The sequence below is a fragment of the Balaenoptera borealis genome (assembly GCF_965194805.1).
Source record: "Balaenoptera borealis genome assembly, chromosome: 16".
Classification (NCBI taxonomy): domain Eukaryota; kingdom Metazoa; phylum Chordata; class Mammalia; order Artiodactyla; family Balaenopteridae; genus Balaenoptera; species Balaenoptera borealis.
Window position 1 is genome coordinate 72,350,393 of NC_138872.1, and position 20,645 is coordinate 72,371,037.

Here is a 20,645-nt window from a genome sequence, read left to right on the forward strand (position 1 = left end):
GTGCCCAGGGGCCAAGAAAGAAGGCAGAGGGAAAGAAAGGAGCTAAAAGCCACCAGGAAAGTGAAAAGGAGAGTGAGGAGGAGACCCTAGCCAAGAAGAAAGAGAACAGAGAGGAAGAAGAGGATTGGAAACTCACAGCCCAGAGCAGTGGAGGTCAAAGGTCCTCCTCTCGGGAGGAGAGGAGCTGTAAGCAGAACAGCAGGGCAGCAAGACTGCTGGGATACCCGGGGGACAGAGAGGAACCGAAGGAAAGATCAGCAGCAGGCAGTGGGGATAGCAGTGGGGAAGATGAAGAGCCCCTAGTGCAGAGGAAGAGCAAAGACAGCACCCAGTGGAAGGGTGGGAAAAGGCAGAGTGGAAGCAGTGAGGAGGAGGGGGAAGACAGCTGGAGGAAGATGACACCAACTACTGGAAAGACAGCCAACGTGGGCAGTATCAATGGTGAAGCAAGTGACTCGGAGAAGGAGGTGAGTGACAGCGAGGCAGAGGGGACCCCCAAGAAGGAGAGGAAGAACCGCTCTTCCAAGAAGAGCTCCAAGAAAGGCAGGACACGAAGCTCCTCCTCCTCTTCCACAGATGGCAGTCCAGAACATAAAGGCAGGAAGGTGAGGGTTGAAGAAGGGGTGGGAGGCTACCATCAAGGAAGAGGGAGACCCTGACTCAAGCCCAAAAGGCTTGGCCTTCAGCTCCTATCTTCCCTTGCCAGGCTGGCTCTGGTCGCCCTGGTGAGGACCACCCGTCTGTGATGAGGCTAAAGCGCTACATTCGGGCCTGTGGGGCTCATCGAAACTACAAGAAGCTGCTGGGCTCCTGCCGTTCACACAAGGAACGCCTGAGTGTTCTCCGGGCAGAGCTGGAAGCCCTGGGCATGAAGGGTGAGGCTGGGCGTGCCCTGGGGACTGCAGGAGAAGGCCTTGGCTGCTGGGGAGGAGAGGATCACGAGCTTCTTCTGCCCCAGGTAACCCTTCCTTAGAGAAGTGTCGGGTCCTGAAGGAGCAGCGGGAAGAGGCAGCTGAGGTAGCCTCCTTGGACATTACCAACATCATCAGTGGTTCAGGTGAGGGGCTTCCTTCCACTTTCCAGGAGCAGATGGGGCATGGACTTTTTCAGACAACTCATCTCCTGCTTTCTCCTCCCCTCTAGGCCGGCCACGCAGACGCACAGCCTGGAACCCTGCAGGAGAAGCAGCCCCACCGGGGGAGCTATACCGCAGGACCCTGGACTCAGAGGAAGAGCGGCCCCGCCCCCCACCCCCAGACTGGTCACATATGCGTGGCATCATCAGCAGTGATGGCGAGAGCAACTGAGCTCCCCCTGTCCCCAGGAGGGACTTCCCACTTGTAGAAAGCATATATAGCATACCCACCCCCAACTCTGCCTGCAGAGCAGAAGCAGCTTTCTTCGGAGAAGACTCGCAGCTCCCAGGGACACAAGTTATTGGGATTCTGCTTCTCAGCTTCACATTCCCAGTTTGAAGTGTTTACAGGGATTTATTTTTAAAGACTCAAATAAAGGAGTGTTTGAATCACCTCATCAAAACTGGTCCCCCACTCTCACCCCCTGTACTTTGGTCCAGGAAGCTGAGGAGTAGCCACTGTCCCCCTCATCTGGTTCCTTTTTTTTTGGTTCCCTTTAATTTCCCCCAGATTCTCCAAAGAAAGTCCCAGCCTCCTGACCCTGCCATCCAGTCTGCCACCAGGCTTGATTCAAAGAGAGTGTGGCTCCTTTCTCCAGCCTGACCAGTGGACCCCTATGACCACCCTGCTTTTATTTACTTAGGCCACGCTGTGCGGCATGTGGGATCTTAGTTCCCCAACCAGGGATCAAACCCATGCCCCCTGCAGTGGAAGCAGGGAGTCGTGATCACAGGACCGCCAGGGAAGTCCCTGACCACCCTGCTTTTAGTTGTCTGATAACCTAAAGCTTAGTTGGGAGGAAGATCTGAATAACTGGCCTTAAGAAGAATGTGAAGCACAAAATGAAGTCTTGGGAACAGCTGTTGTTTATGTCTTTCTTCCCTTTTCTGGAAACAGCCACTTAGTCCACGGGCCGACTCTTTCAGCCTTAAAGCGGTGGGTACAGGGTCTAAACCTGACCAATCAGAGCACCCCAGGCCCCTGGCTACAGATCAAACCAATGAAGTCACTTCAAGACTGCTGGAATTCTTGCTGTTGAGGTTGTTGGTAGGTTGTAAGGTTGGAGCTGCCAGGGGCCTGTGGGTAAGGTGAACCTTCTGAAAATCTGAAGCCAAAGCAAAGGGAAGCAGAGCTCCAGAGACTGATGACTTCCTTTGAAGCTCTGGATTCAGTCATGTCCAAAGTCAGTAAAGTCACTGAAATTTTTAGTTAGCCCAGTGAGTTCTCTTTTTAAGTACAAGTAACACTATCAGCTGCCACTGAACATTCCTTAATGTACACCTTAGACAGAAAAGGTGAGTCCTGGGATCTGTTAGAATAACCAACAGTTTATTAAAAGCTTGCCATGGGGCTCTGTGCCAGCCCCGTAGCTGGGAGGGGCTCTCATGACTGCCCCCAGGCCTGGGAGCAGCCCCTTCTAAGGTTCTTATTTTGTTCCCCTGCCCCAGCTCAAATCTCAATTTAAAAAAAAAAAAAAAGGATAAAGGACAAGACGGCACAGGACGTCAGACAGCAACAGGGGAATGGAGAGACCCAGGCATCCTGACCCCAAGACCCCATTCTGATCTTTCTTTCAGGAAGACCTTTTCCTCCCGTTCTCCCCACCCCAGGCCCCAGACCTGCTCTGTCACATCCCAGGTCTGGGGGGCCTGGCATCCCCAAGTCCATGGCCCCATTCCAGGGGGTAGTATAGTTCTCTTTATATAATATATCTAGACCCACCCTTCCCCTCCCCCAGGGGACTAGATGAATATTTGACACGCATATCTCCCTCCTTTCCCGAGGCTGTGATGGAGAGAAACCCTGGCACCATGGTGGGGAGGCAGGGGCTCCTGGTCAGCCTTGAGGCACCTATGCCCAAGCTGGCCTTGGGCCACTGGCCAGCCCAAGAAGCTCATGAGATGAGGTCTGAGGGGAGCTGGAGCCAACTTCCTGTCCCCCACCCTTGGGTGGACCTCACGCTTACAGCCCTCCAGGATCAGGCTCCACCCACCCCTGCCTCATTCATCGGCTTATCCACCTTGTACTTCAGGAATAGAAGTGGGAGGAACCATTGAGGATGTGGGAAGCGACACTGGTGCTGCGGCTCAGAGGCCCAGGCACTGCAGCAGCAGGTGGGCCCACACTGTCACTGCCACTGCCCCCCGAGGCTGCTCGTCGCAGGGGCTGGGGGCTGTTTCTTAGCAGCAGCAGGGCTCCACCACGGGGTGTCCCACTCTGTGCTGGGGGCCCCAGCCAGCTTGGGGGACCCGGGGGAGCCAGGAGAGAGGGCTGACGCCAGGCTGGGGGGGGCATGCCTGGTGGAGGAGGGCCATGGCTCCAGTGCGCCCCTGAACGGGGAACAGGACGGGAGGGCCAGGCAGGGGCAGGGGGTGGAGCAGGATAGCCCTGGGCAGCAGCCTCAGCTGGGATGCCCCCCAGAGCCATACTGGAGAAGCCCAGCCTCATGCTCTCAGCATCGAAAGCCTCGATCTCACGGGCCTGCCGCTCGAGCAAACTCCGGATTCGCTCAGAGCGCCCCGTCTGCAGGGCCAGCAGCTCCTCTTCCACCTGAGGTACCCAGAATAGAGGTCAGAGGGTCCGGGGGTGGGGGCTGCCCTCCCCACCCCACCCTGGAAGCCCAGCCCTCTTACCCGCTGCTCCAGCAGTGCCCGCCTCAGAGCTACTCTCTGCTCCAGCTCCCGTAGCTCCCTCTCGTGTTGACTCTCCGTGCGGATCTTGATCTTGCTCTGGTAAGCGTTGAGCAGCTCCAGCTCCTGTTGAAGCTGCTGCCGAAGGGCCTGGAACTCTGCCTCCTGGGTCTCATCAAGCCGCAGCTAGAGATTAGGTACAGCAAGTTTTAGGGGCCTCCTCCCCTACACCCACAATCCTCCCCTGCCCCAGTAGGCCTGGGCCCTCAGGTTTCAAGAAGCAGCCAGTCTCAACATCTATCAAAATGAAAGGTCGTCATACCCTGTGACACAGCAATTACACTTCCAGGAATTTATCCCCCAGGTATACTTGCACATGTGCTCGAAGGTGTTCACTGAAGCGTTGTAATAGCAAAATACTGGAAACAACCTAAATGTCCACCAATAAGGGATGGGTTAAATAAATTATGGTACATCCATACCATGGAAAACTCTATGCTCTTAAAAAATGAGATATGTGTACTGACATGGAAAGATGTCCAAGAAATACAAGGTGGAAAAAGAAGTTAGAGACCAGTATATAAAGTATGATTCCACTTTTGTTTAAAATTTTTATATAATTTTCTAAATATGCATAGGAAAAAATCTAAACTACAATTAATTGTTAACAACAGTTACCTCTGAGAGGTGGGTTAGGTGAGGGAATGGCAATGAATAAGGACACTTTTACTTTTTACAGTGTTATTTTAAGTGGCCTATTCCAGTGTGATGTGTGATCACTTTTAGAACAGCAACCTTCAAAATCCTCCAGAAGTCTGAGCAAATTGGCCTGAGGGCCACAATCATTTTGATTTGTTCCCTGTTCACAGATTAAACTAACTCAGGCCCAGGAAAAAATTACAGCCACTCTTTCCTTGGTGGTTCTTGGTGGAGTAGGCAGTCTGGCTTTGTCAAGACCTTAAGAAAATACTTAAGAGAAATAATAAAACCATTGCAGAGAATACCAACAGTGGAAGAATACCTGAGTTTCCCAAGAACAAAATGCCCTATTTCTGTCTACACCCCCCACCTGCAGTGCCCACAGCTAAGCTGGAAATACAAAAGCCAACCTCCACCATGCTCCCTCCCTGGACCCCAGGCCTCACCGCCTGTGAGCTGAGCATCTCTGAGATGGACTGGTCGTACTGCTCAGCTAGGATTGCCAGCTTGCGGGTCTGTTCTTCCTTGAGCCGCTTAAGGAGGCTCTTGTGCTGAGCTTTGGGCGTGGTCTCCAGCAAGTGTGCCCGCAGAGCCTTGTACTGCCGAGTCTGGATCTTACACGTCTCCTGGAACTGCTTCTTGATCTGCAGCTCCTTAGACTATGCAGTGGACGGACCAAGGGGAGATGGGGGCGGGGGGGAGGAGGAGGAGGAACAACCAGGGGAAAGGGAGAAGAAAGAGAGGAGGAGAGGAGACAGAAGCAGAGACAAGAAGAGGGAGAGAAACAGAAAACATGTTAGACAGAGGGGGCGGGGGGAGCTGTATACAGACAGACATGGAGAGATGGGATTGTGTTGAGAGAGATCAGGAAGATTCTCAATGGGCAAGAGATGCAAAGAAAACAAGACAGCTTCCAAGAGCACGTTCACAGAGTTGGGTGGAAAACTCACAAGAAACAGCAGGAGAGTTCATGGACAGGGAACTGAGAATCTTTAGAGTACTGAGTGCACACAAGAAGCTTTGACCATGCAAAGAGGGAGAAAATATAACCTAGAGATAGACGCCTGTGAGCAGATACAGAATATGCACAAGTGAGAAAACCAAGTCTCTCAACACACACATGGAAGACAGCAACACAGCTGAGGAAAGACAGAGGAAGTCCCAGGTTCAACACCTCAGGGTGGGAGGGAGGGAAGGATAAGCACCAAGCTAAGAAATGGATAAGATGGGTGGCCCCATCTCGGGCCACATAAGGGAAAGGGGCAAAGGAGGTGGCCAGAAAGGGCCCGACAAGTTCAACAGGCCAGCAGCTGCCACCCTGACCAGATTTCCACATTCCAGCCCGGCCCCTTGTGTACTCAGCTCCCACTCCAAGCCCACAACCAACCCCATTTCCGCGGCCCCCACACTCTTGTCTGGGCCCCCAAGCTCACCACCCCCTACTGTGGACGGTTTGCAGTCCCATCCCCCCAGCCCTCTAGGGTAATGCCTGACGCCAGGAGAGAAACTCAGCTCCCAGACAGAAGGGAACCACGTAGGGAGTGGGTTGGGAGGAAAGGCAGTGAATGAGGACAAAAAGACCCAGAACCTGAGGACTCTCGGGGAGGAATCCACAAACAGGGGAACTGTGGGACCAAGAAGTTCTGGGGAAGCTCAACAGGGGCCCAGACCCCTGAACTGGTGGTGGTCATGGTGCAACGAAGCTATGAAGGTAGAGAGGATGAGGCTGAGGAGTGAAAGGGGTTGAGATAACGTAGATGGGGTGAAGAGGTCATGGAACTGGGGGCCAAGGGTCCAGACTGGGGGCATACCGGGGAGGCTAGGCGGCAGGACAAAGCAGACAGAGGCAGCCTGGGCCAAAGGTACAGTTCCGCTCAGATATTTTATTTGTGTTTGTCTTTTTCTTTTTTTGGTGGGGGAAAGGGGACAGGTTGGAAGGGAGACAGAAAAACAAAATCAAAGAGAGAAAAAAAAAAACATGACTCTTCCCACCCACTGCCACCCCTGGCCCCAGGCCTGAGTCGATGAGGGTGAGGATGAGCACACACAGCGGGAGAACAGCAATAACTTAGGGTGGGGGGGGGGGAGCATCAGGAGAACACAAAATATAATCTCCGGACTCCATGGTGGAGGAGGCTGCCTGTCTAGAGGCCCAAAGGGCTAGGGGTGAGGTGGGGAAGCATACCGAGGAAGGAGTGGTGAAAGGGAGGAGAGGACTGGGACTGGAGAAACTTCACTGAGTAGTGGGAGATAAAGTGCTCAATGCTCTAGATTTGGGCTGGGGAGGAGCTAGAGTTGGTTACCTCCAGGGAGGCAGGGCCCGGGACTGGCGGGTTCGGGATCTCCGCCCAGCTAGAGTCTCTGGTGGTGGTTGGTGGGAGGCAGGGGGGCCTAGCCGGCGCTGGCTGCGTGGTAGCAGCCGGGGGATACGGCTGGGCCGCTCACCCCGAAGCAGGCCCCAACTGGCCAGTGTGTGGATGGCCCAGGGGGGCAAGTGGGTGGCTAAACCCTGGCTGGCCCGTGCCAGGCGCCAGTTCCAGCCCTTGCACAGGGCCCAAAACCTTGCCAACAGGGCTAGTGGGTGTCGGGCAGTGCGAGGATTACCCCGCCGGGGCCCAGGGACAGGCAGACGGCTGCGGAAGCCATCCTTGTTGGTCTTGGGGTAGAGTGCAAATAGGCCCCGATCCCCCACAGCCCCACAGCCCTGTAGGGCCCTGAAGGCCATGGGCGACAGACGCAGCAGAGCACGCAACCAGAGTCGAGAGATGCCCCGGCGCATCCGAGGGCCCTGCTGCCGCACCCATTTGCCCCCAGCTGCCACAGCTGCCAGAGGTAGAGCCAAGCCTGGCCAGGCTAGGAGCCAGGCAGCCCCAAGGCCCAGAGGGACACCCATAAGACCTCGGCGCCAGCTCAGACTGAGGACGGCCCCCAGTGCGGTGCCCTGAGCCAGGAGTAGGAATAGACTGGGGGGCAGGTGCAGAGCTGTACAAAGCAGTAGGTAGGAGGCCCCCAGGCCCACCAGCCCCACCTCAAGGGCCAGCAGGGCTGCCTGCAGGCCACCCCCACCCTGGGCCGCCAGCAGTGGGAGCAGCAGCAGAAGTAGTAGGGGCAAGAGGCCAGAGGAGGACCCCACTGCAAAGGAGAGTCCAGCCAAGAGGCCATGGGACAGGAGTCCAGGGAGCTGGCTAGTAGGGCTGGGCCTCAGATGTGTTGGAGGGGGTTCAGGGGGGATGTCTGGTGAGGGACAGCCATCTCCAGGATCCCTCGGGGTCCTAAATGGAGCCCCCTCCTCCTCTTCCTCCTCCTCCTCAGGGACTGGGGTCAGTGTTGGACCCTGGACCCAGCCAAGCTCAAACTCCTCATCCAAGAGGCTACCATCCTCCTTCCCCCACAACCTCCATTCCCCGGATGCCTCCTGGCCCACAATGCTCCTCTCCTGGGGTGCCGGGGATGGAACTCTAAGCTTCTCTATCTCCTGCTCAGGTAGCCCCCAAACTTCCTCATCAACCAAACTCCTACGTTTCTGTGGACTGGGACTAGGGGTTCCTGACTCTTCTCCCAGCATCCTCTGCTCCTCTGGCTCCAAGGCAGCCCCTTCCTTCCCCAGAATCCTTCTCTCTGGAACTGCTTCCTCCTCCTCTCCCAGAATTCTTTGGTCTGCCTCTTGGCCAGATGAGCAGGACTGCTCTTCTCTAGGGGTGCCTGTGTTAGGTGGTCCCAGAGCCCCAGGAATGGGAAGCGGGAGGCCCAGGGGACGCTGGCCTGCACGTACTTTGAGGCTCTTGGGCTGCTGGCGAACCTGGGCCGCATGCTTCTGCCGCAACTCTTGCTCACGCCGCTTATTGTACTCCAGCTGGTTGCCCAGCTCCGTCTGGTGCTGCAGGCGGGTGAGCTCAGCCCGTGTGCGCTGTACGGCCTGGAGCTGCCGTAGCTCCAGCTCCCGTGTGGCCTCATGCTGCCGTAGCAGCAGTGCACACTCCAAGTCCTTCTGTGTCTGTTTCTTGTTCAAGTCCTGAGGCAAAAGGGAGGCAGGGCCCAGAAACTGGTCAGAAAGCCTTGTTGGTGTCAAGGAAGTGAGAGCCCCAGGATTCCTTGGCAGAGGGAGCCGAGGGTGGGGAGATGAGGGGTGTAGGTGAGAGGTGTAAGGTAGCCAAGCTCCTAGCTGGCCTGGGAACTCTAGCAGGGTCTAGTGGGCACGAGAAGCGAAAGAGGTGTTGAAGAGAAGCCGAGCTGTGACACGAATGAGGGCAGAGGGGAAAGACAACCACAAGTGCGGCAAATGGAAAAGGGTAGGTGCCTGGGATCTGGGAGGGGAACAGGGAGGGGGTGGCCTACCTCTCGAAGCAGGTCCTGGTCCAGGCTGTGACGAGCCAGCAGCATCTTGCGCTTGTACTGGCGACACTGCAGCTCAAAGTACTGGCGCTGCCGCCGCAGCAGCCCAGCCTCCTCCTCCGCCTGGCACTGCTGTAGCTGCTCCTTCTGCCGCAAAAGCCACTCCGCCTTCTCCCGCTTGGGTGTGCTGGGGTTCTCCTGGAGCTCCTAGGAAAGGGCAGCAGGAGAGCAAGGAGGTCAGGGCCCGCCTCACCCTCCATCAACCCCACCCACTGCTGCAGCCCTATCCCACCTCCTTCAGCTGCTCCTTCCGAAGTTTGTAGGTTCGCTTCTGCGCCTCCAGCAGGGCGGCCAGCTCCTTCTTCTGCTGCCCGAGGATGTGCTGCTGGAACTTACGCTCCTCAGCCTGGGCAGCTCGCGCCTCCTTCTCACCGATAGCCTGGTGCCGCCTTGACAGCTTTTCGGCCTCAGCCCCAAAGCCAGCCCGCTGTGCCTCGAGCTCCCGCTGCAGCCGTGCACTGTGCTCCTCACGCTCACCCCTCAACCTCGACTCCAGCGCCAGCAGCTGTTTCTGGTGCTGTCGTCGCATCCGCTTATAGCCACTCAGCTGCTCCCGCAGGGCTGAGTCCTGCTCATGCTCCTGGATCTGACGGCTGACCTGGGGGCGGGAGAAAGGATGAGAAGTGGGGCGCAGCCCTGGCCCCCATTTTATTAACACACATAGTCTTCGTGCTCTATTGGGGAAGAACGTGAGTTTTAGCCTCATGGGTTTAATTCTCATTTGATATCTTCCTCACACTTAACCTCTCTGAGCCTGCCACCTCAACTGGATCATGGAGATATCTCCTTCAGAGGTTGGTGAGACTGAATGAGACAAGAAAAGGTGCTGAGCACAGGGTCTTGCATAAAAGTAGGAACAATTCAGATTAATTCAAAAGAGTAAAAGAATCAGACAGACCTGGGACCAGATCCCAGCTCTGCCACTGACTAACCCTGTGACCTCAAGCAAGTTAATGCTGCTAAGCCTTAGCTCTATTAAATGGGACAATACCACCTCCTCACAGCGGGCTGGGAAGATTAACTTTGCTACCTATGTAATAGTGTCTAGAACACTCTGAACCAGTAAGTGATGGTTCCTTCCCCTTCAGCAAACACTGAAGACCCTTTACAGCTCAGATACGGAGCCAGAATATGGACCATGGGACACTGGAACAACAAGAACACTGGGCCTGGATGTCCTCATCTGAAGTTTGAGCTCAGATCCCACTGTCAAGGGGCTATGTCAATGTACCCCAAACTAGTCCAGGTGGCCAAACCCCTGGAAATCACAGACCTCTCTGCACAGTACCACAAAGCACCAAGCATCACAGGGTCTGAAGAGTTGTCCTAAAAGAACAACCAGCCACAAGCAGAGGTTACAAGAACATACTAGACCAACCAGTGGCCTCCAAGGGGACCATCGAAGCTTACAGCTAAACAGGAATGTAATCTAAAAGTTTACTAAAAGTATGGACGAAAAACTATGTTTTAGGAAAAATATACCCCTTTTCCTATGAACTGAGAAAAACATCGCTGTGACTTTAAGAGAGGACCAAGGTCCTGGTAACAGAATTTGGGAACCACCAAAGGTAGCCCCTCTGAGTCACAGCTGTTTCATCTCACAAATGGGATCATACCCTCACCCTCCCAGAAGAGCTGGAAGAATTAAATACAGGGATGTGTGTGGGCCTGAAAGCCAATTACTGGCACAGGCAGATACCTGTACACCATCTCTGCCCTCTAGGGGCACAGAATCCAGCAAACCTGTCATCATGCTGTTCAGGAGTATCACAGCACAGGATATGAAGCACCTGGCTGGCCAGGAGCCTGGGAAGGCATGCCAGGAGATGCTATTTAAGTCCAGCCACAAAAATGGAGTATGAGCTGGGCAATGTGACCAAAATAGTCTACTGGGAGAAGGGAGGGGAGAGGGGAGGGTTTAGGTGAGATGGTCGAGGTGAGAAGGCAAGAGACAGCAACACAAAGCGAGGGTGGACTCTGGACTTAATCATATGCCAAAGGGAGAAAGTCATTTCTGGACTTAGATGGTCTGGGGCATCCAGGATGGCTGCACTTACCAGGGAGGCAGTACGGATGGTGGCAAAATGGTCCCGGTTGCGGCAGTAGGCCCGTCGGCGGGCAGAAGAGGTGGTGGATGTGGGAGCTGGGGCTGCAGGTGGCTGGAGAGGGCCTGGGGTCATCTCTGGCTGGTAGGGGTCATCATAGAGGTTGTCAGAGCCCTAGAGGAAGGGAAGGTGGAAGGAATGCCCAAGGCTCAGAGGTCAATGGGCCCACAGGGAGTTCCCTGGAGACCCAGTCAGACTTAAGAGAAGGAGCAGTCACACATGGGAGGGAGAGCAGGGAACCAAGGTGATTCCTGAGAAGGAGAGCTGGGGCTCGGCCCTGCCGCTGTCAGGCCTACACAGGGTGAGCTGCATACCGGCAGCCGGTGGATGATGGAGCTGTGGGAGGTGACTGTGTGCTCGCCCTCCTGCATCATGGCCATCTCCCGGGCTTCAGGGCCTTCTTCCTCCTCCTCCTCCTCCTCCTCCTCCTCTTCCTCCTCCTCATTGTCAGAGGCATCTGCTAGGCTGTTGACTGAGCTGCTCTGGCTGGAGGCGCTGATGGACATGCTGGGCACTGAATGGCTACTCTCTAGACTGGTCAGCGTCCCGGCCCGGTGCATGTAAGGCTCTGCCTCCTGTAGACAAGACACAGGCTGTTGGGCAGGGAAGGGGAAGGACAAGGGATGTGCATACGGAGGTAGCACAAAGAGACAGGGGGTATGGAGAAGGGTGGGGAGGGGTGCCAAGCAACTGCTAGGAGGCAAGCACAACATGGTGGTGAAGAAGGGTGGCAGGGCAAGCCGGGTCACCTCCTCCTCCTCTGGGGCCTCAGCGCCAGGGCCATTGGGCGCCTCTTGGAACAGTATCTTCTTCATTTTGCGGTACTGCAGGTTGTCCAGCTCCCGAACAGCATCCTTGGTCCTCTGGATTAAGTCCATGATGACTGTGGGTGGCCGCTCCCGGAGCACAAAGCGGTGCTGGGGGAAGAGAACACTGAGGCCTGCCGCCAAGCACCTCCCGCATCCCAATATCCCGTGGATCTTGGCATTCCCTCTGGCCTGAGGCACTCCCCTGGGGCCCATGCCCACCACAGGTTGATGCTGGCCTTGTCCCAACCCCTCCTCCCACATTAATTTTTACCACCCCGTCTCTACTCCCCAGACAGTCTCTTGTTCCTCCAGGCATGGCTGACAGGCAAGAACAGCCAGGAGATCTGGATTCTAGTCCAGGTCTTCTATCAAAGTGCTCGGTGCCCCTGGACACGTCATGAGGCCTCTCTGGGCCTCATAAAGCATCCCACAATTATAAAACAAGTAGGTCAGGGTAGACAATCTAAGTTAGTTCCCAACTAGGGGTCCTTAGGCCCCTATGGATCTCTGAAGGGAATGGGGGCCCCTCTGCTTTTGATAACTCAAAAAATGCCTAAGGGAAATCATACATTTACCCACGACAAGGCTACACAGGCTTTTGGCTTGAATTACACATCAGATCAGTGTGGTAACCCTGGTTATTGCACACTGACCAGAAATTCTGGCTGGCAATTATATATATCTTTGATTAATAAAAGACGGAAAAACAAATGATTACTTAATAAAGGTAATCTGGTAGACAAAATCTTGCAAAACACAGAGTCCACTGGGCACTGGGGATGGGGGTAGGAATTTATAAATGAAGTTCTCAGTGGAGGAAGAAACAGTAATCACTAATTTCACTGAGGGGTTTCTGTGGCTCCAACAAGCTACAGTTCTAGGAGAATGCTAGGCCAGTGAGCCCTCACCTTCAGAAGAACCTCTGAGGTTGGTCTGTCTTGAGGGATTTTCTGAAGGCAGGAGTCGACAAAATTCCGGAAGTACTCAGACCTAGAAGTGACAGCAGGGTGAGGGTGGGGAGGGCTTGAGCCAGGCAGCCTTACCCCTATGGCCTAACCCCTGGGCCCAGGAATCCCAGTCCTCACCAGTGTCCTGACTGGAGCACGGGGGACTCGTTCTGTGCAATGTGGTATAAGGCACTCATCGCATTCATGTTAAACAGCGGTGGTTTCCGTTCCGCTACAGAGAAAGGTCAAGGGGGAGAAGGTGAGAGGTGGCAGGTGGGCAGAGGAGACTGGAATGGAAATCAGAAGACTTGGGTTCACACCCCAGCTCCCTGACTTCCTCACTCCATGACCCTGAGCAATTCCCATAATCTCAATTAATTCCTTCCTCTGTAAGACGCAGCACCCATCCTCTCCACTGCACATGGGTGGAATAGGAATCAAAGAAAATAACACATGCAAAAGCACGAATGAAGGCAGAAGGAAGCACATTCAGTTGCCAACCCAACTAATATTTATTAGGTGCCAAATCAGAGCAAAAAACTCGCTTAAGTATTACGGGAAAGATGAAAAACAATAGACAGGCCCTGTCCTCAAGGAACTTCCAGTCTAATAGGGAAGATTAAATGGGATTGAACAAATAGCATCAAGTTCAAAGTGCTAATTGGCACAAGAGGAAAACAGGTAAATGGCTGGGAAGCTGGGTGTGTGGTGGGACTTCAAGCTGGTACATTCGCAGGGGATTCAGGGAAGCTATTTTGGAAAAAGGGATATTGGAGGCAGGCCTCAGATCAGAAGTCACAAGCTAGAAGCCCCTTGTGGCCCAGACAAATGTTTTGTGTTGTTTTTGGTTTTTGCCTAAACAGTGATTTTTAAATTCTGATAATAACAATGAAATAATAACCTAAATTTCCAGTTTCTCTTAAAAAATTAGATCTGGTGAAATGGAGCTTACATTCCTGCATAACAATGGGCTGGAGCTAAGCAACAGCTGCCCTCTTCAGGTGGGAACAGCAACCTCCGGTTTGCTGTAGTCTCCTCCATATTGCTTCCCTGATACTGACTATCAGTTGCCATTTATAATAAAGATTGATGGGTTTTTTCAATAGTAGAGAAACAGTTCCCTGTACCCATGTCTCTACCAAAAACTAGGAATAAAATGGACAGCTCCAGATTTTTCTTATACCTGGCCTGCTTCACATATTTCCATCGCCTATCTGGTCATGGCCTTAAATGGTAAATGCAGACATGTGTAGATGGAGAGAAAGGCAAGTCCAAATCTCCAACCTTGGGCACAGGAAACAATACAAACAAAGGTAATTAAGAGGAAAAATTCAGAACTTGTTAAGAGGAAAGCCAGCCTTTAGGAAGCAGAGCCTTTAGCTTGGTGTAAGCAAGGATGGGGATGGCTTTAGACTTGAAGGCAACGGGGAGCCACTGACGGCTCTGAGGAGAAGAGAAAACAATAGCACATCTCTCTGACGTAAAAGAGACTGGAAGGAAGAAGAGACTGGCAGTGGGAGAGATCACTGCAGGAAGTTGTTGGTAAGAGTTACTAATAACATCTCTTTCTTGGGCAACTATTTTGTGCCTGGCACCGTGTCGAGGGCTTTACAAACATTATCTCACTAAAACAGTTGTTTCAATAGCATTGGCTGGCAGAGATGAGAACCTCAACATGGCTTCAAGACCTCGTGAACTCACTGAGCCTAACTCTCTGGCCTTATCACTCACTGTTCTTTGTTAACACATGCAATATTCCAAACAACTGAGGCTAGTCTCAGCTCCCCAGGCATGCTCCTCTCTCTGTCTGGAATACTTTTCCCTACAGTCTTTCAACAGCTACCTATTATTTGTCTTGTGGTTGTTTAGACATTCTGCTACAAGGAGATCTTCCTCAGCACTTAACTAGGTCAAATCCCTTGTTTTTTGGTTGTACTGCTCTCGTATCTTCTCCATTCAGCTTTTCTTACATTGAAAGAAAACATGCCTATTTCCTCAACTTGAATGTAAGCTCCAAGAGGGCAAGAACCTCATTCACTGCTCTACCCCCAGAATCTACTAGCACAGTGCATGGCACACAGTGGGCACTCAAAAAAGATTTAGAACTAGAGTAGTGGACAGGAAGAGATAAATGCTATGAAATCTTTAGGTCTAAGAAATGGCAGGATTTGACAGCTGCCTGTACTGGGGGTCAAGGGTAGACTCAAAATGGACAGATGCTTGGAGGCCTCAGAGGATGGGATGGTGTGGGGACAGTAAGAAAAAGAGAAAGGAGTGGAGAGAAAAGAGGATAAGGAGCCAAGAGGAGAATGTCCTTACCCAGCTCGATGCAGGTTATGCCCAAGGACCAGACATCCACCTTGCCATCGTACTGCCCCTCATCCATTGCCAGGATCACTTCTGGAGCCATCCTGGGAGAATGGTCAGGAGAGAGAGGCTAATCACCCGCCCAGACCCTGCCAACTCTTGCTCCCAACATCCCGGGAGCTCTCTCCATTCACCACCACTCCCACTCACCAGTACGGGGTGCCCACGAAGGAGTTGGCAGGTGCCATGATGGATGCAGAACCGAAGTCCCCCAGTTTCACCAAGCCTGGCTCTGACAGCAGGATGTTTCCAGCCTTCACATCCCTGCCAGAGGCAAAGCACAAGGATAAGACATGCATCTCAGAAAGGCTGGGCAGGTGCTTTTGCACCAAGTTTCCAAGAAGACTGGAGCCCAGCAGAATGAAGAGTGGTGTAAAGAGCACCCCCCCGCCCCCCCCCCCCCCACCGCCAGCCATCGTCAGTGCTGCCTGTACCTATGGATCATGTTGTGGGAGTGCAGATAAGCCAGGCCCTGAAGGGCCCCGTGGGTCACAGCTGCAATCTCCACCTCCTGAAGGGGCTTCTTGTGCACTGGGGAGTAAGGGAAAAACATCAAACTGAGGGAGCCCAAGGGTGGGACTGGAGCTATCTTCCCTTAACCCTTCCCCTACGGCTTCTCTGCTCTTCTCCCTTCTCCCACTTGCTGGCCAAAGAATCACTTACCTTCTAGAAGGTCAGAAGCTGAGCCCAGGCAATACTCCATCACCAGCTATGGAAGGGTCAAGGGTCAGAGATCAGCAGATCTGGCCACCCCTGGCCTATCTCCCTTGGAGAGAGATGCAAAACAGAGGGCCTCCTTGCCTAGCCTCTACTCAAGCAATGGTCCCGGGGTAATAACAGGGAGAAACGACAACTGAGAAAACGAGAGGGTGGGGGGAAGTCCCTGGAGTCAGGGTCTCCCTTAGAAAGAGCCCAAGACATCACTACCACCTCCATCTGAATCCCATCGTTCAATCTCCAGCTCTCCCAACCCATGTGCCCCCTTTCAACTGCTAACAGTCTATGTCACTCTTCAGCCTCTCCCTCTGGACACACAGTGCTGCTTATGAGTTTGCCTGAGGACTGCAGAGGTTGGGAAAGATTTCCTCCTTCCCAAGATCTGCTCAACAACACCCTGAACAGGGCCCACCTAAGAGACTAGACCAGGACAAGGATGGGCCTGAGTACCGAGTACAAAGATCAGGGCAGAGTCAGGGGGCCAGCTCACCCAAGCCGTGTGCTCCCTCAGGTAACAGCCCCGGTACTGAATGGTATTGGGATGCCGGAGCTTCTGTAGGAACCGCACCTCCTTGATGATGTCCTGCCATTTCTGAGAAGGTCAGGGGAGGAGAGGCTTACTTAGCCTGCATCTTGAGCCTGGGGTCCCCTGCCTCCTACCAGTCTGTCAAGCCTGACCTACCTCATTTGACTGCTTCCCACTGTAGGACATCTTCTTGATGGCCACCACCTCACTATTCCGGACATCCCGGGCCTAGAGGACCAGACCAGAAGGTAGTGAAGGCCCCCAGTGAGCACTGGGTAGCAGGAAGACGTGCTGGCCCAGCAGGAGAGGGCAGGAAAGCCTGGTGTGGTGGAATAGTGTACAGGGCTGTTTGGAGGTCCACAGCGGGAAGACAGTCCCTGCCCCACCCTCCCAAGCCTCAACTCACAAAGTACACAGCTCCAAAGCTGCCATGGCCAATTTCCCGGAGGTCAGAGAAGAGCTTTTCCGGGTCATCCTTGAAGAAGAGCTCAGCCACATCAGGGTCCTTCAGGCTCCCGGCCCGGCCCCCAGCTGGCATGGTGGCCCCTGGGGGCCCTGAGAGTGGGGCTTGACCTGGTGAAAAGATGGGACTCTTAGAACAAAGATGGGGCCCTCAGAGAGAGAAAGGGCCCTTCCTCCCCTAGTTCCGATGAGGGGGAGGCACTACCAAGGAAGGGCAGGGGGAGATTAGGAACAATATCAAAGCTCAAAAAAAAAGAAAAAAGAAAAATGAAGTTGCCCTGGCAACGAATGCACTAGGGCCGGGTCCCTGGAGTCCCTAAAACTAAAGGAAGACTGGGAGCTCAGCATCCTCACCAACCCCTCAGCCCTCAACAAGTTCCATTTCCCTACAACCTCTAAATCTCCCCTCAAGAATAAAAGATTCTGCCTCCCAGCCAGAACCCCAGATCCCCAAGTGTCCTGTCCCACAAGTCCCACGCCCCAAATATTTCCAGGTACCTTCCTGTTCCCCTTGGCGTTGAGGCCCCCTCCTCCCTCAACCTCTCACACTCTGGAAGAGAGCAGGAAACAGCCAAGGCCGGAGGCAGTGGAAATCCGGCCATTGTTACAAGTGGGTACTGGCCCACAGGGGCCAGGAGACTCGCTCTCAAAAAGGGCTAGGGACACTGTGGCAAGCGGGAGATCTAGAATGGGAAGGACAGGGATAGAAATGGTGTCTGGCTCTGGGGGCCTGCGATCTGGGCTGCCTTACTTGTCCAGTCCAATGGCACACGCCACACACACAGGTACAGGACATTTGCAGTACAAAGAACATTTATTAAGCATATATAGTAAGCACCTTACATGCATTATCTCTCATTCAATCCTCACCACAACCTTATGAGGTGTTACTATTACCCCTATTTTACAGATGAGGAAAGGCACTCAGAGGGGTTAAGTGACTTGCCCAAAGCTGGTCCTCTACCACTGTGCTTTCAAAATAGCCCTATGAAACAAGCAGGGCAGGATCATGATCACCATTTCATGGATGAGATCGCTGAAGCATAGTAAGGAAGGACTTCTCCAAGGTCAGAGAACAGGATCTTCTCCTCTCCAGTCAGGCCTGTGTACTCATTACTCTCTTAACAACTCACCCCAAGCTCAGCCCCCTCCTCTAGGAAGCCTCCCCTGACTACCCCAAGCCCTTGGGGAGAAGAACTCCTAGAGCACCCAGCCAGAAATGTACTGAAAACTCCAGCAGTACATCAGAGCCAAGACCTCCTGAAGGGATTCCAGGCCAAGCTCCTGGATAAGCACTTGTTGGAATTTAGGCACAAAGGAGTTTTTCAGCAGAGCTCAACTCCCAGGGCAGAGTTCTAGCTCCTTAAAAGCACCTAACAATTTAGCATGTAATTATATTCTGTCACACATTGTTTCCTGTTGTGTTGTTAATTTTGTCTCCTCAGCCCCACTGGAAGCTGGAGGGCAAGGAGTAGGCCTGACTCTCTGGTGGGCCCCCAGGGTGCAGAGGGCTCAGAATAGCCTGGGAGATTGATTGATTGCCCTCAGCCCAGCCCCAAGCAGCTCCCAGGCTGCTCAAAGCAGGCCCCTTTCTCCATTCTTCTGCCAGCAACCGTGCCAAGCACCCCTCACCCCCACCACACACCCACACACAAAGGCAGGTGCTCACAACTTGCCAAAGGAATCTTCTTGACCTCTTTACCAGCACCCAACCAAGAATGCCAACTGAGGACCCCAGGTTACATATAAGAGATGCCGGCAAAACATCACAAGGGGCCTCTTCCTCAAATACCAAACATTTGAGTGATTACCAAGGTCTGTGCTAAATCATAACCACCTTCTAAAATGGACAATGTTACCTCTATTCTACAGACGAGGAAACCCAAGCCTGTCCACCTTAAGCTTCACTACCAGTGCATTTCATCTGCAATATACAGCAACAAGGCTTTGAGTAAGTTCCTTACACTTGGTCTTCTCTTCACTAAAACGGATTACAGTGTGGAGCTGTTGTGAAATTTTTAATGAGATCTCGTACTTAGGAACACTATGCAGACGCTCAGCATATGGATTTTTCCTTCCCTGCCTCCAGAGTCGCCACGACAAGGCTTTAATACTTTGGGGATCATCCTACCCCCCGGCAGCTTGGCTTTAACTGCTAAGAGACACCCCTATCATTTGTCAGAAGAGATGGCCCTGTCAGGAACCCAGGCCAAAGACTGGGATCAGGGTAAAGATGAAGGTCACAGTAGAGAGAAAAATCCATAAGGCAGAAGGCAGGGGCCAGAGCCTCCCATCAGGAAAAGCTTCTGAGTATAGGCCTCCTAAAAAGGAAGCTCTTCTCTCTCCCATTCTTAAATCTCACCCCAATCCATTCTCTTCTGGACCCATGGCTAAACCTAGGCACAGAAGAAAACAGATGACAAGAGATAGGTATGGAGCACAGGCAAGACTTGTTCAAGGACCTGGGCTCCAATCCTGTTCTGCCGCTGTGTGACCTTGGGCAACTTCTCTGGGCCTCAATAGCCTCAACTGTAAAATGGGAAGAAGGCAATAAAAGAGCCCCCTCACCAGATGAATGAGAGGGGGAGAGGTCACATGAGAGAATGGATGTAGAGCACTTTGTAAATGATAAATCGCTTGACAAATTAGATTACTTATACCATCACAGCAAGAGGCTGGAAGGTAACAATAGTTGGGGGAAATACTGCCAAGCACCCCTAAACACAAATGCACATATACACTTCCTTGAAAGGACAAGAAACCCAACCAGACCATGCCTAAAAAACAGATAAGCAGACCCACCATGGGGACCAGAGGCATGGGAATTAACACCCCAGAGGAAAGAGAGTTACAATCATGAAGGAAGGGGTAGCTGTGAGGGGCAAAGTGAACAGGGAGAAAACCAGAAGGGTACAAATCCATCTGATTAGCTCAAGCACCTTAGGGTGTGACCCCCGTGACATCAGAGACCCTGTCACCTGAGGTCCCCCATCAACCAGACATAATGAAGGGAAGAGGAAGGGGAAGAGGGTGGCAGCAGAAGGCAAGGCTAGCCAGAGGCTGATCACTGGCCCAGCTGGGCTTCCCCATCCTGAGGAGAGAGCCTACCCAGGCCCAGCTTCTCAGAAAGCAGCACCCTTTCTTCTCAAGCTAGACACAGGGACCCGCGCCCCTGCACCCCGTGTCTCACCTGGTAGGGGTCACTATGGTGCCCCAGCGCCTCCGCCTCCTCCTGGGGTCCTCCAGCGGCTCTGCCAAGCAGGGAGAGGGGCAAGGAGACCTTTCCCCTTGCCACCTCTTCCTCGGCTTTCGCCCTTCCTGAGGGGCGGGCCCGGGAAGCCTCCCCTGGAGGGGAGGGGGTGACAACCTGATCTGACCTCGCGGTCCAGTCCTTCTCCTCCTCGAGGGCGACAGTTGCTGAATTCCGGATTTCTGATTGTGGGGGTCTGAACCCCAGGTATTTGAACAAGGGGAGGCCGAATCTGATATTTGAACTTGTGGGGAATGAACCCCGGATACTGGTGCACGCAGGGTCCTGAACCCCAGATATTTGAAATCCTGTGAAACAGAGCCCCAGGTTTAGAGAGGTTGGGACCCGAGTCCCGGATATCTGGAATCTCAGGGGCTGAGACCCGGATATTTGAGAAGCGTGGGGTCAGGCCCGGAAATTCGGGACCGAGGGGACTGAGCCCCAGGTCTTCGGCCACCGACAGGGGGCCTACCCCGAGGACGTCCGACCGCACGGCCCCTCTCACGCCGGGGTCCGAGGGTGACAGCCCCCACTCCCGCCCCGGTCCCCTCCCTTTCCCCTTCTCTTTCCCGAGGACAGCTGAAAGATTGTAGCTAAGGGCGGTC

At 53.6% G+C, this 20,645-nt stretch overlaps 2 protein-coding genes across 4 annotated transcripts in view; one reads left to right on the plus strand and one right to left on the minus strand.

Moving 5' to 3' along the window:
* The window catches only part of HIRIP3 (HIRA interacting protein 3), a 2,738-nt gene extending 1,199 nt beyond the window's left edge, over positions 1-1,539 (plus strand). Inside the window, exons 4-7 of one of the 2 annotated variants that reach the window (XM_082361248.1) lie at positions 1-605; positions 707-875; positions 959-1,057; positions 1,144-1,539. The exon at positions 1-605 is cut by the window's left edge and continues 394 nt beyond it. In XM_082361248.1, coding sequence (XP_082217374.1) covers positions 1-46 — 46 coding nt within the window. In that variant the 3' untranslated portion in view covers positions 47-605; positions 707-875; positions 959-1,057; positions 1,144-1,539. The remainder of the gene's footprint in view (positions 606-706; positions 876-958; positions 1,058-1,143) is intronic. The other variant, XM_082361249.1, reaches the window with a different exon arrangement.
* A 905-nt stretch (positions 1,540-2,444) lies between these two features.
* TAOK2 (TAO kinase 2) lies at positions 2,445-20,119 on the minus strand. 2 transcript variants are annotated; one of them, XM_082361214.1, is made up of 19 exons: positions 19,981-20,119; positions 16,735-16,901; positions 16,485-16,556; positions 16,293-16,394; positions 15,749-15,794; positions 15,520-15,616; positions 15,236-15,349; positions 15,038-15,129; positions 12,857-12,950; positions 12,680-12,761; positions 11,712-11,879; positions 11,277-11,537; positions 10,915-11,076; positions 9,090-9,455; positions 8,801-9,004; positions 8,238-8,477; positions 4,912-5,124; positions 3,770-3,952; positions 2,445-3,686 (listed from the first exon to the last, which is right to left on the minus strand). In XM_082361214.1, exons 2-19 carry the CDS (start codon positions 16,864-16,866, stop codon positions 3,165-3,167), a joined length of 3,150 nt encoding a protein of 1,049 aa, XP_082217340.1. In that variant the 5' UTR covers positions 16,867-16,901; positions 19,981-20,119; the 3' UTR covers positions 2,445-3,164. The 2 variants fall into 2 exon arrangements, with proteins under 2 accessions (XP_082217340.1, XP_082217339.1); XM_082361213.1 differs by lacking the exons at positions 2,445-3,686; positions 3,770-3,952; positions 4,912-5,124 and having other exon boundaries at positions 6,329-8,477.
* Between the last annotated feature and the right edge of the window lie 526 nt (positions 20,120-20,645).